Here is a 14861-nt window from a genome sequence, read left to right as displayed (position 1 = left end):
TCGTACAAACATTTTAGAGTCACCCTTGGTCCACCTTTATGGCGATATCTCGAAAAGGCGTCCACCTATAGAACTAAGGATTACTCCCTTTTAAAATACTCCTTACCACCTTTCATTTGATACCCATATCGTACAAACACATTCTAGAGTCACCCCTGGCCCACCCTAATGGCGATATCTCGAAAAGGCGTCCACCTATAGACCTAATGCCCACTCCCTCTTAAAATGCTCAGTAACACCTTTCGTTTGATACCCATATCGTACAAACATTCTAGAGTCACCCCTGGCCCACCCTAATGGCGATATCTCGAAAGGGCGTCCACCTATAGACCTAATGCCCACTCCCTCTTAAAATGCTCAGTAACACCTTTCGTTTGATGCACATATCGTACAAACACATTCTAGAGTCACCCCTGGCCCACCCTAATGACGATATCTCGAAAAGGCGTCCACCTATAGACCTCATGCCCACTCCCTCTTAAAATGCTCAGTAACACCTTTCGTTTGATACCCATACCGTACAAACATTCTAGAGTCACCCCTGGCCCACCCTAATGGCGATATCTCGAAAAGGCGTCCACCTATAGACCTAATGCCCACTCCCTCTTAAAATGCTCAGTAACACCTTTCATTTGATTCCCATATCGTACAAACACATTCTAGAGACACCCCTGGTCCACCTTTATGGCGATATCTCGAAACGGCGTCCACCTATGGAACTAAGGATCACTCCTTTTCAAAATACTCATTAACAGCTTTCATTTGATACCCATATCGTACAAACACATTATAGAATCACCCCTGGTCCACCTTAATGGGGACATCTCGAAAAGGCGTCCACCGATAGACCTAAGGCCCACTCCCTCTTAAAATGCTCAGTAACACCTTTCATTTGATACCCATATCGTACAAACAAATTCTAGAGTCAGCCCTGGTCTACCTTTATGGCGATATCCCTAAATGGCGTTCATCCATAGAACTATGGCCTACTCTCTCTTAAAATACTCTTTAATACCTTTCATTTGATACACATGTTATACAACCACATTCCAGGGTTACCCCAGATTGATTTTCCTTATTTTGTCTCCATAGCTCTCAACTGAGTATGTTATGTTCGGTTACACCCGAACTTAGCCTTCCTTACTTGTTCGACTTAAACTTCGCAAAATATGCATCGAATAAGTTATTATTCGACCCTTTTCTTCTTATCGCTTTAGCAAATTCTATATCTATCGAAATGATTTCTCAATGCTGTGTCGCTTTCATATTTAAATGTCGTTTCGCATTGGGGGAACATTTCTTCCCGAAAGCTGAGAAGAGTTTGGAACAAGGGCGATAATTTCTTCAGAAATGTATCGAATAAGTGACTTGTGTGATAGAAAATGTTGACAGGGTCAAAGGAAACCGTCCCATATGGTGACAGCGAGGTGGCTAAATTTGAACAATTTAGAGAAGTATACTGTTATTACGAAGCACTATATGGCACTCAATATATGAGACGCAAATGTATAAAAGTACTACGCAAATTTTCTACTTCATTTAATTGTGGCAATCAATGTTCTCTGTGAATATCACAGATACTACTTACACACATACATCTTTTGTAATTGCTGGTAAATGTTGATTAGGCATTGTACAAATAAAGTATATAATTGTATTGCATACATTTTTAATATTTATTAAAGAAAGCCATATGTGACCCGGTCTATGAAAAGGTGGCTTGTGACTCAAAAAAGAAATTGCGAGAAACAGCTGTTTTTTTTTACGAGAAACAGCTGTAAACAGCTGTTTTTTAAGTCATAAGCCACCTTTTCATAGACCGGGTCACATATATTTTATTTGTATATATGTATGTAGGAATGGTTGCAGATATGTTTAAAATGCTCAGAAAACTACTTTTCTTCCATTTCCTTAGGAAACTCTTTATGTGTGCCGAGTGAACGATTGGTAGCCGCTACTGCGCTAATGCGTCTCAATCAACCGCTGGGTAGCAAAAGCGCAAACGCAGAAGCCATGGATGGCCTTTTGGAATATCCATTTTTGACCTTAACCAAATATCCACCTGGCTTTATATTACATATTGGTGCAACTGTGGCAGCACGTTCAGTGAAATTGTTGGAGCGTGTGCCAAATCCTGACGAACCGGAAGTGCGTGATTCATGGTGGACTGAGCTGCGCATGGAAATACGATCACATGCACGTGCGCTAGGTTGTAATGTCGTTTTGGGCTATTCGGAAACTACGACTATCTCGTAAGTAGAAATATGCATAAAGAAAATGTCTATGGTAACTTAATTTAAAATTCACAGCGACGACGTTTGCGTTTTATCTGCTACAGGAACAGCAGCCGTCATAAATATGGCATACAACCGCTCAATATCCCAAACCGATATAATTACTACAACAGTGAAACCGGTCGGCATTGGTATTAGCGTGGCTCCTGCCGGTGTTATGATGTCAGCTTCACTAGACGAACGAGAAACGCTCAGAGATATACGTAATGGTATTGCTAATGAAGCTATTGCGCCAGTTGTTAAAGAATCCATGTCTTCATCGGTTGGTGTCACAACGCACGGCACCGCCAGCAAGAGAAATGTCCAACCGCCGCATGTAAATTTCTTAAGAAATTCTGCATGTGGTGTCTGTCATGTGCCCTATAGTCTTGCATCGGTGCCGTTCAATGTGAAAATGAAGAAATGTGCTGTATGCCGTAAAGGACGTGTACCAGATGTATTACTAGCAACACTTGAGGTGCCGGATCATTTACATGTTACTGGGCGTGGTTGCTTTATGCAAGCTCAAGTGGTACGCACAAAAAAAGACTTGCGTTCAGAGTTAAACGCTAAAGAAATATCAGATGGTTTGCCCTTCTTGGAATATGAATTGCATCGTGTACTGATCAATAAGTTAAAAGCGAAAGGTATGAATGCCATATTTGGTTTGAGAGCACAAGTGGCGATAGGTGAACGAATGATTGCTCTAATAGCCACAGGCACAGCGCTTTTTCTTACCGCTTTGCCAATGCCTGAGGTGCCAAAGATTGTTGCTGGAAATTCTTGGACAGATAAACAAAAATTAAATGAATTACAAAAGAAGTTGCAAGAGACATTTGATCGTAATCAAGAAGTTTATCAGCTAAAATGTATAGATCCAGATGTAGTGAGTAGCGGTGGTGTGGCAGCTAATGGAGCAGCTGTAGACAATAAGCAATCAGATACGGATGAGTCGGATGATGAAGTGATAGAGGTCGATTTAAATTGTGGCAATAAAGATACATGTGTTCTAGAAGTAGATGATATTGATGATTTAGAAATTATTTCATTGCTCATGGAAACCTATCCACCGGAAGGTTTTCACGTGGTCAATACACAAAGTGTTCCCGGCATGTTGGATATAGACGCGGTAAAGAATCTGCAAATGTTTACTCAAATATGGCGTGCTAAATTAGACATCAATCAAAATATAAATGGATTTCCGAAACATTTTCAGCGGTAAGTTTTATATTTAATGTCTTTGAAAGCAAGTATGTCAAGAATAATTTAGAAGTGGAATATATATCTATAGACATGTCATTTTTGTATAATGAACCTTCAGAAAATTCTTTAAGTTTTAACGAAACTATAGCCTTTTCGTATGTACCTTGGGATATTTTTTTAGAGGAAAAGGCGATTTTATCTTTGAAATTATGGTTGTAAGAGCAAAAATACTCCGTTATTTTGTAAAAACTGGTAGTTCTGAAGATCAGACGGGGCAAAGGGAAAACTCCTGTTTTTTCCGCACTGGCAATTTACTTGTACGATCCTCGTTTCAGACTTGGCTGAAAAGTGATTAAGATCCCATAACGGTCATCCCGGATCGGTAACAAATACTGGTCTTAGGTTTTTGTTTGTATATTAATCGTCTGTGCATCTGCCCACAAATGTATAGATGTACCTATTGTCAGGAATACCGGATTTTGGAATGAATTAACGAAACCTTGTTTAATTATAATACATTTAATAATAGTGATTAATTATTTAACAGAGTTAATAAATGATTTGGGAATATTAGTTTAATGGAAAATATATGTAGTAAGTTTTGCAGCTCGCTATTTAATCTCTCGGAACCAACTAACTATTTTACTGTTCTCCTCAAGTTCGAAGCAGGGTTGCATGTATGGCGTTGCTGAAGATTGTATAAGGATTGTTATTATTTGCCTTCGAGATGCTACACGTTTACAGTCGGCCTCTCCTGACTATACCAGCGCCCTCGCTGTCGAGTTCTTTATCGGGACCGTCGCTAATATCGTACATTTGTTCGTCGAGAGCGGAAATATTACACCACGGTCGAAGTTTATCTGAAGAATATACCGATGTGTACTGGCGTTTCTTTCGCGAAAAATCTGGTAGATCAGTGATAACGTACCGATGTCGATCAAGGACCTTACTTATGATAAAAGGACCTTTGTAACGGGGTTCTAGTTTCCGGGATTCACCTGTGCTCGCAGGTTCGTTTTCGGCTAATACCAAATCGTTGACATTAATTTTTCTTGGGGTTGTATGTTTTTGATCAAAACGTATATTAGCCTTTTACCGTTGCTGTGTAACTCGTTTTGCTACTAATTGTCGAAGATCATTGATGTCGACGGTGCTTTGCGATTCGTCGTCATGTAAAATCGTTGTTAACTTATTTTTGAGGATATCTCGGGGTCTAAATGAATATACCAACTCGTATGGAGTCTGTCCTGTTGTCTGGTTACGTGTTGTGTTAAAAACCCATTGAATATCGCGTAGCTTTTCGTCCCATTTCTTATCAGTTTGAGTCATAGTGCGTAACATGCTAAGCAATGTCCTGTTAACGCGTTCAGCGTGACCGTTCGCACGAGGTGTACGAACTGCGTTTTGAATATGTTTAATATCGTAATCGTTGCAGTATTTAGCAAACTCTTTAGAAATGAATGACGTTCCGCGGTCTGTTACAAAACGATAAGGAACTCCGATGTAGCTGATGACTTCGTCGAGAACCACGATCACATGTTTAATTGCAGTACTCTTAACAGCACGAACTATTGTAAACTTAGTAAATGAGTCAACTAATACGAATATGTGTTCGTTTCTACGTGAACTTTTTGGAAAAGGACCAAGATGATCTAAATGAATCGTTTTAAATGGTATCGGTTCCATTTCATTAAAATAATATACTCCCACTTTTTTCCCACTAGGTATTTTATTGTAGGCACATTCAACACAAGATTTTATATATGCCTTAACAAAATTTCGCATTCGTGGAAACCAAAGAAAGTTTTGAATATGGTCGATAGTCTTATCTACGCTCAAATGTCCAGCCTTGTCATGACAGTCATGTACAACACGATAACGAAGTGACTTAGGAACAACTCAAAAGTATCTTGTCATGAACAATACAATACAATCGTTTTTTTCTATTATTTGTTTGATGCCTTCGTCGTTCAATTGCATTGCGAAAAGCCAAACGTCGGTTGTTATATCCGTCTTCAATATACGTAAGGATGCGGTATCAACATCACGCGCGTCTTCAACTGGTGCACGACTAAGCGCATCTACATGTTCCATTCGCCGTCCAACTCGATGTTCAATAACGATGTCATAGTCTTGTACCTTTAACCACCATCTCGCAATTCGTGGTATGAGTTCGCGTTTTTGCATTACTGTACTAATGGCATTACAGTCTGTTACTACCTTTACTCGCTTTCCGTAAACATAATACCTCATACGTTCAAGAGCTTCTACAATTGCAAGCGTCTCCAACTCGTAGCTATGATACTTTTTTTCATTGTCGTTTGTTGATCTGCTGTAATAGAGTACGGGTTTGAAGCTATGACCTTCTTGGTGCAAAAGTAATGCGGCTAAACCAACTGAGCTGGCGTATGTGTGAATTTCGTGCTCAGCATTAGCGTCGTATGAAATCATGACAGGTTACGAATACAATACGTCTTTAAGTCTCTGAAAAGCTGTCTGTTGTTCTTCTGTCCATTGAAATTGTTGTTCTTTTCGTAGAAGTTTTCTTAATGGTTCGGACAAAATAGCGTAGCCTGGGACAAATCGTCGGAAATACCCACTAAGGCCTAAAAACTGACGTACCTCATGAACATTACATGGAGTTTTAAATTGTTCGACTGCATTAGTTTTCCTTGACCCTGGTTTAATACCACGAGAACCAAAACCATGGCCCAAAAATTCTACTTTTGTTGTCAAAACTTCGCATTTCTTAACATTTAGCGTTAGATTAGATCTCGCATCGCTTGAAAAATACTCTTTAATTTCTCGATCATCTTATCAGTTGTATGACTCCCTTCCAAAATATCATCCATGTAGTTTGTCATATCTGATGATTTAACTTTGTCTTTAATTTTCGCATGAGCCTCTGAAAAACAGCCGGCGCATTCTTAAGCCCGAATGGCATACACTTAAATTGATATAGACCGTCAGATGTAATAAACGCTGTATATTTCTGACTTTCACGAGCTATTGGAACCTGATAATAGCCTGAATTTAAATCGAGTGTCATATAATATTTAAAATTGGAAATTTCTTGTAACGTTTCTTCAATGTTAGGCATAGGAAAATTTTCTTTTTTCAAATGGGAGTTAATTTTACGATAGTAAACACACATTCTGTCTGTACCGTCTTTCTTTTTCACAAACTTTATTGGACTAGCATAAACTGAATCTGATCTTTCAATAATATCGTTTTCAAAAAGATCTAATATTTTACTTACGATTGCCTTTTTCGGTTCCGGAATTCTGTATGGTTTTTGTGCTACAGGAACATCTGTATCCAATTCGATTTGCATTTCAATGGCATTTGTTTTTCCAATTTCATTCAAGTCATTTGCAAAAACATCACGATATTCGTTGACTAGATTGATCAAACTCGTTTGAAATTACCCCAAGCCAGCATTTTTTGAAAATTTTGATCAAAAAATATTTAAATATCATACCCGAAGATGATTAAATATGTTTAAATTTAAAAGCATTTTCTATTCGAAAATTAATGTATCGCCGGGAGAAAAATGTATCTTAAATGTGATTATTCTTGAATAATTATTTATGATTAATATATATTTTTGCCGGCTCGAGGTCAATTAAAAAATAAACACAAGTTTTCTTTAAAAATCCGATATATTTCGGTTACTCCGCGGTAACCGTCCTCAGGGATATAAACTGCAAAATCTATACAAACAAATAACATTATATAAACAAAATATTGATGAAACAGTAACAACAAATGACATACATTAATTTACACGTCCTCTTGCTTAGGCGTGGAGTTTGTTACTACTTTATTTGTAATTAAATGTCTGTAAATATGCGCGACGTTGTCCGTGTCAGTCTTGTAGTTCAGTCGTATATTTGGCGGAGTGTTTATAATGTGTAACATTTCAAGTGAGAAACGCTTGGAATAATTTGCTTCTTGCTGTAAGATGGATGCTTTAGCGAAATTGGGAGAGTGTCCGCTCGATGCACAGTGTGCCATTAGCGCAGTTTTATGTGTAAAAGAATTTTGGCATTGTTTGGTGTCTGATTTGTGCTGTGCCAATCGCGTTTTTAATTTTGATTTGGTTGTACCAACGTATACCTTGTTGCACAGCTCTTTCTGGTTTCCATTACATGGGATTTTATAAATGACATTACTTTTGTCCATTTCCGGTATTTTTGACTTAGTTCTGTTAAATATGTTTTTAAGGGTACTTGTAGGCTTGTGAGATATTTTTATTTTCTCTTTGTCGTAGCAATCTGACATCATTAAGCGTTCAGATAAATGGGGTACGTAAGTTACCGATTTGAATAGTTTGGGTTTGTCTTGAATTTGATGCTGAATATTGTATTTTGATCTTTTAATTAGGGAGTTTATAATGTTGTCTGGGAAGTCATTTTGTTTTAATAAATATTTTATTTCGTTCGTAATCTCCTTGTGGTAAGTTTTGTCAGATATATTTAACATGCGTCGTATACAGCCCATTGCTGTATTCATGATCATCGTTTTAGGATGTTTAGAGTTAAAATTGATGATTCGTCCAGACGCTGTTTGTTTCTCATACCACCGTAATTTTAGCTGGTTACCTTCTTTTATTATAATGGAGTCCAGATAAGGTAATTTGCCCCCGTCTTCTAAATCTACAATAAACTTGATATTCTTGTGAAAGGAATTAAGCGTATTCAGCGTATTTTGAATCTCGTTTTCTTGTATGATTGCAAAAAGGTCATCAACATATTTTGTAAGTACTCTCGGTTTCTGTTTTAGTTTGTCATTGTTTTTTCCAAAAGTTCTTCCATAATTATGTCAGCAATGACTGGCGATGCAGGTGATCCCATGGGCATTCCTTTTAATTGTGTGTAGATTGTGTCGTTAAATTTGAAGTACCTATTTTCTTCGATGCAAAATTTAAGTATATCCATAAACGTTTTCTTTGGTATCCTGGTGTGTTCTTTTATAATCGTCCATTTATCTTGTATAATGTCAAGTGCTAATTGTGTAGGTATGCTAGGAAACAAAGAAACCACGTCGAAGGAGATAAGTTTTTCATCATCACAAATCAAGCTATTATTAATCCTCTCTTTAAATTCAAGTGCGTTCTTTATGTTATATGGAGAGTTGGCTGTTATGTTCCTTAAAATATTAATTATGAACTTACACAGCAAAGCTGAGCAAATTGGTCTGAGTGGTAGTCCTTCTTTGTGTATTTTTGGAAGTCCATATAGTCTAGGGGGAAGGGCGGTGGTTGTGGTGAGTTTGTGTTTTTCAGACTTCGGAATATATCCCATTTTAAATAGTTTATCGACTATAGTATTATTTTTGTTTTGTAATTTGGAGGTTGGATCAAGTCTCAAAGTTCTATATGTAGTCAAGTCATTTAAAATATCACTCATTCTGTTATTATAGTCATCTATCTCCATTGCGACGGTTTTGTTTCCCTTGTCCGAAGTTAAAATTCTAATATTTTCATTTTTTCTTAGAAAATCCCGCGTCCGAAATAATGTGTCTAATATTGCACGGTCTATTGCACTTTCTTTATTAGTTGTCGTGTGATGTTTCATAAGTAATGAGAACTTTGTGCGCGCTTGCTCTTGTTCCTCTTTCACGCTGAGAGTTTGTATGAGATCCTCTCCGTCGGCGATGTATTGGAAGAGGGGGAATCGTTGTTTTTCTATGGGTAACGCGAACTTCGGCCCTTTAGCTAACAATGCTTTTATATCTTGTGGAAACTCAGTTTTCGTAATATTAACAAACCAGTCGTTGTTGTTATTCGTGGTTAATACACTGTTGCGTTGGCATCGCAGTTTCTCATGTTTCATTTCTTGTCGTTTCTTCAGTGTCACTCTTAACTTATTGGTAATATTCTTCTCACTTTCCATGAAAACTTCGAATTCTTTCGCGTCCAGCTGTTTCCTTAGCTTTGTTGTGACTTCCTCAATTTCCATGTTTTGTATCTTCAATTTGTTGTGCTTATGTTTAATTAGTAAATTTAATAGTTTTGTGTGAAAACAGTATGTGTGTTTGTCCAAGAGTCTGTATATATTTGAATGTGTGTCTGAGTCAAATACAAATAAATTGTTGCATTTTGTGGAATTTTTGATTACATTCGGTATGACCTTAGTTTTTCTACACTTTAACAAAAACTTAATGCTAGATTTTAGTTTTACTAATTTCTTGGATGTTGACTGATATTTGTTTATTACCGATCTTGAATTGTCATTGTGATTCCTATTTCGTAACGCTTTTTATTCATATTTGATATCATTGTAAAATTGAGCTTTAATTGTTTTAGAGCAATATTTGACTGCTTTTCACAGTCATTTTCTGATCATATTCGTGAACATATTTCAATCGTTTGGGTTGAGATTTTTGAATCATTTTTGAATGCGATTATGATGCATTTATTCTTCATATCTCATTCAAAACAAGATACTACATAGTAATCTTATTACATCAGGAGAAGAAAACATGCGGAAGTGAGCTATTTGAACCACAGGTCACTCGCAAACAAACTTGACCGATATACACCTCGACTACAACATCCAACATCAGCTATGATCGTCAATACATATCTTAAAATACCATACGGTACGGGATGTTGAAGACATATCCAGGTACATATGTCAAGAGAGTTTCACTTACCTGGGGTTCAAATAGCTCACACCTTTTTATTGTCCAACTATTATGTATTTTCCGGGAAGCCGAAGGCGGAGAAATGGTTGGGGAAATCTTCGGTCGAACAGCATTTGCATTATATTGTCTTGAAGAATATCTTAATAATAAAATTTTGATATATGTATGTGCATATTTTTTCTGAACTTCATGATTGAAAAAATGTGTGTACGTGAATAATAATAATGAAAAGCAAAATTTTAACAAGTATAAAATTCATTATACAGCCAACAAATATAGCCAGAAAAGATTCAGAAAGCTGAATTAAAAATTATTATAAATATTTGATCACCTAAAATAAACACATTTGATTCAATATGATTCCAAAATGTAATTGAAAAAGTATATTCAGTTTTTGATCATCAAAGGTAATCATATTTGATTATTCTTTTTGTTGGTTTTTATGAAATATTAAAATTTAATCATCAAAGGAGTTCAAAAATTATTCCAAAAAGTGATCGAAAAATTCTTTTCGGGTTTTGATCATCAAAAATATTCATATTTTATTATTTCTTTTGTTCAATTGTATGATAACTCATTATTTAGTCAGAAATAGGAGTCAAATTGTTTTTATATGTAGTGAAATTCAAAATTTAATCATCTAAATGCTGAGTGGGTCCATCATCACTACTACATTTAATATCGTTTTTTTCATAGAGATTTTTATAAACCGATCGTTTTTTAATATTTCTGCCAAATATGAAATTACCGTTGCAAGCACTTACACTTGTATTCTTGAAAATGTCTTGACCAAGAAACAAATCAGCATTTATTAATTCGTCATCTACCACGTATGCAACTATTTCGCGCTCTAGTTCATCAATTTGTATTTTAAATTTAATTTTTTCATTTGCGATTTGCGTACCACCACAAATTCCATTAATTGAAATTTTACAGCTTTCACGATTGTTTTGCAATTTATTTGCAACCAATTTACGAGCCATGTGGCACTGATTACCTGTGTCTAGAAAAGCAATAAATTTTTGTCCATTCACGACAACGGATTTCATAAAGTTATTTTCTGCACGTTGTACATTTACATTTTTCTTGCCACAGCTCCTAGCTTCACCTCGGCCATGTACTTTGTTGCAATCTGCACAACGTTGTTTTTGTTGTGGTTTCGAACACTGACTAGAGATATGACCTTTCTCAGAGCAATTATAATACACAACCGGTTTTTTGTCTGCTTTATGGCTGGCACTTGACTTATTGTTTTTCAATTCAAACTTTTGCTTCAGTTCATTTTGCATATTCACCTTATTATTTTGAGATTTTGAATTTAGCACATAGTTTTCAATAGTTTCGCGTAAATGTTTAACCGAATCGAATTTCAGCGGTGCAATAGCCATTTGTAGTTCACGATGTTTAAGTCCTTCACGCGTATATTTAACGATAGCAGCATCACTTAACTTGTATCGTCGACCCAGCATACAAATACGAAAACAATAATCAGTAACACTCTCGTCATTTTTCCTACTGGCATTACACATTTTAAAATTTATGTCTGCTTCATTCATTTCGTGACTGAATTCTTCTTTTAAGCATTTGGCAAATTCATTCCAATTAGAACATAACATTGGTAACGAGTCTAACCATATTTTTGCTACACCACGCATTTTGCTGTAAACTGCCAACATTATACACTTTTCTTCCCAGTTATATGCATTTAACGAATTACCAACACGATTAATAAATTGTTCAACGCTAACCGAATCTTCTGCATATGGATCGAATTCAGGCAGAGTTTCTGCAATTTCCTTAACCGAAGCCGTTAGCTTTCTTTCTCGCTCGTACAAACGTTCACCTTCTAATTGGGAAATAGAAGCTGTTACTTGTTGCGTCCTCGTCGGCGTTTCTTGTACTGGTGTTTGCAGTTCTGTTCTCTGCTGCTGCGCAACAGGCGCCTGTACTGATGCAATAGCATCCATCATTGTAGTCATCATAGATCGTAGTTGGTCCAACTGTTCCTGCAATTACTCGTTTTCCCTTATTGGCACATCAACTTCAATAATTTCGTCCGTACCCAAAAACTCAAGCATTGAACGAGTTCCGCTTTAGTTCCCCTTGTGGGCAAATTATTTTGTGCCAAAATACCCTTCAATTGTTCCACTTTCAACTTTGTAATTTTAACCGTCTCACTCATTTTCAACACGTTATGGGTTGTCAGGAATACCGTATTTTGGAATGAATTAACGAAACCGTGTTTAATTATAATACATTTGATAATAGTGATTAATTATTTAACAGAGTTAATGAATAATGTGAGAATATTAGTTTAATGGAAAATATATGTAGTTTTGCAGCTCGCTATTTAATCTCTCGGAACCAACTATTTTACTGTTCTCCTCAAGTTCGAAGCAGGGTTCTAGCGGCTGTGGTTAAACAACTAGCTACAGCAACAGGGTGTACCGAAAAGCGCAGACACAACGCTCTGATGACCATAGGGTATAACATATAGCTGAATCAGTTGCGATGAATTGTGGGCACACATAAAATACATAGAATTAGTGTAGAGGGTGAAACAAAGACACATATTTCAGTTAAATCTGAGTATAATGCGTATTGAAGTTTAGTAGGACAAAACTTATGCGCAGCAATTTCAGAGGTGTATTTAAAGTTTGTGGCTTAGTAGTCCATATACAGACCAATTCTAAATATTCTCGCGGAATTTTGTTCTCGCGGATTTTTTTATTCCCGCGGAAAAATTCCTCCAATTCTGTTCTCCTAGGGAGAACAATAATTGGGGAATAGGAATTTCGAATTTTCGAAGTCAGCTGTTTTGTTAATTGAAATTTCGTTGCACATTTCTTATTTTGTTTAAAAAATTGAAAAGTTTAATTATTGTTGCAAATTTGTTGGAAATTAAGAAATAAAATATAAACATTGCACAGTATTTATTGCATTTCATGTGGTATTCACTGAAATGAGTAATGAATTGGTGCCACAGCAACATCAACAGCGGAACATAAGAAGAAGACGGCCGCATAACACAAATCTGCCGGAGTTGTTTGCTTTCATTCAGCAAAGCAATTTTCTGGCGGCCAAGTTGAGTTGAATTCGTCCTTCATCATATGCCAAAATCTATTTAAGCCTTATTAAAAAATCCTTGCGCAATTTCTGGATGGCTGCATCAAATTTGTATACCAAGAGCTTTACCGTTGCTTATGATATACTTTTCAACTTAAAATAAAGAATATTGTGGTTGTAGTTGTTGTTGTATTAGAAGTGAGAATATTGTGGTAGAATATAAATACATCTTTTAGCACAAATTTGTACAAATAAGTGTTCTTTCTTAAAATAACCAATTTCCTTTAACTATTTTGATGCATTGCCTTTAATTTAACAAGTGAAAAAACTCCTATGAAATGGCAGAGAAATCTCCCTCTCCCTCACATTCATAATACCTACTTTTCTCCCATAACCGGTTTCCGCTTTTTCGAACATTGTTCAGAATAGGAGGAAAGGGAGAAGTGAAAAAACTCACAAGGAATTTTTATTTAGAATACGAGGAATGGGAGAAGGGAGAAAACTCGCACGGAATTTTCGTTTAGAATTGGGCTGATAAAGTTTAAGCGTAAACGGATATACGCGTGTTAAAAACACGGCTATTGTTTGCCTTCGAGATGCCACACGTTTACACTGTATATGCATAAAATAAATTTTTATAAGTTTATTATATTTGCTTTTATTCATAGGGCTGAAAACTTACCGGAACATAGGGCTGACAACTTTGCTGTTATGAAACGTTGTTTTACCGATCTGGCATTTCTACAAATGAACGGTTGTAGTTTTTATTGGCTTTCATTTACAAATACAAACCACTTTTGGTCGTTGGAACTTTTGGTTTCTAAGATATCATTGTAAAATATAAAACGAAATGCTTTATAGGGTTGTTACAAAGGGTGGTAATTTATTTCGATATCTTAAACGGTTTCGCATATATATATCGAAGTCGAAATTAGATTCGGATAAGCGTGAAATACAACTCTACTATCCTCGTCAATATTGTGATGGATTCCCCACGCTTGTGAGATGACTTGTAAATTTAGGTAATTCCGTATTCCGCAATTTAATCATCAAGCTTCAAATGTCTAAATAAATCTAAAAAGCTAGGCATCTTTTTCAAGATATTTTAACGGAAAAATTATTCAGGTTCAGAACGAGAACAAGCTGAAAGACTTGCTGTGAAAGAAGAGTGTCAGTCCACTTATATACTTCATTAAGAAGAACAAAGTGGCTTTTATTTTTATTTATTTAATTTATTTATTTAATCAAGAAACAAGGTGTTTACAGACTGTTAGTGTACGAAACTTCAAGTTTACATAGCTTATATAAAAAGTATAACTTTATGACAAGTGTTAACGAACAAGATTCTTAAATGTAAATTTACTACAACTAAAATCAATCGCCAAGGAATAGAAATAAGCATTAAATTGAGAAAGTGTCCTTCTAAGGGGATCATTCATTGCATAAACCGTTCTAGCAACACCCATATAAAAAAAATTTTTACAACGAAGGATACGAGAGGGTACATTAAAACGAATTTTCATGAGGAGGTAAGAACAGTCAATTTAACCCGAAACGATATCAAAGACAACGCATATTGACAACAGAACTCGCCTGGAGTCTAGTGACACAAGGTTTATCAGTAAACACCGAGAGTGATATGATGGTATAGAGTCTACAAAGTTCATC

The 14861-nt window shown here is 36.1% G+C and overlaps 1 protein-coding gene across 3 annotated transcripts in view; it reads left to right on the top strand.

The window, feature by feature from the left end:
- Window positions 1–14861, top strand: part of LOC137251687 (C2 domain-containing protein 5) — a 72055-nt gene that overhangs the window by 44234 nt on the left and 12960 nt on the right. For all 3 annotated transcript variants that reach the window (XM_067786459.1, XM_067786451.1, XM_067786467.1), the window contains 2 exons: window positions 1916–2252; window positions 2310–3491. In XM_067786459.1, the coding sequence (XP_067642560.1) occupies window positions 1916–2252; window positions 2310–3491 (1519 nt within the window). The remainder of the gene's footprint in view (window positions 1–1915; window positions 2253–2309; window positions 3492–14861) is intronic.

This window comes from Eurosta solidaginis, chromosome 1 (genome assembly GCF_040869045.1).
Source record: "Eurosta solidaginis isolate ZX-2024a chromosome 1, ASM4086904v1, whole genome shotgun sequence".
Taxonomy (NCBI): Eukaryota; Metazoa; Arthropoda; class Insecta; order Diptera; family Tephritidae; genus Eurosta; species Eurosta solidaginis.
Note: the sequence above shows the minus strand (reverse complement) of the source record. Positions and strands in the feature narration are given on the sequence as shown.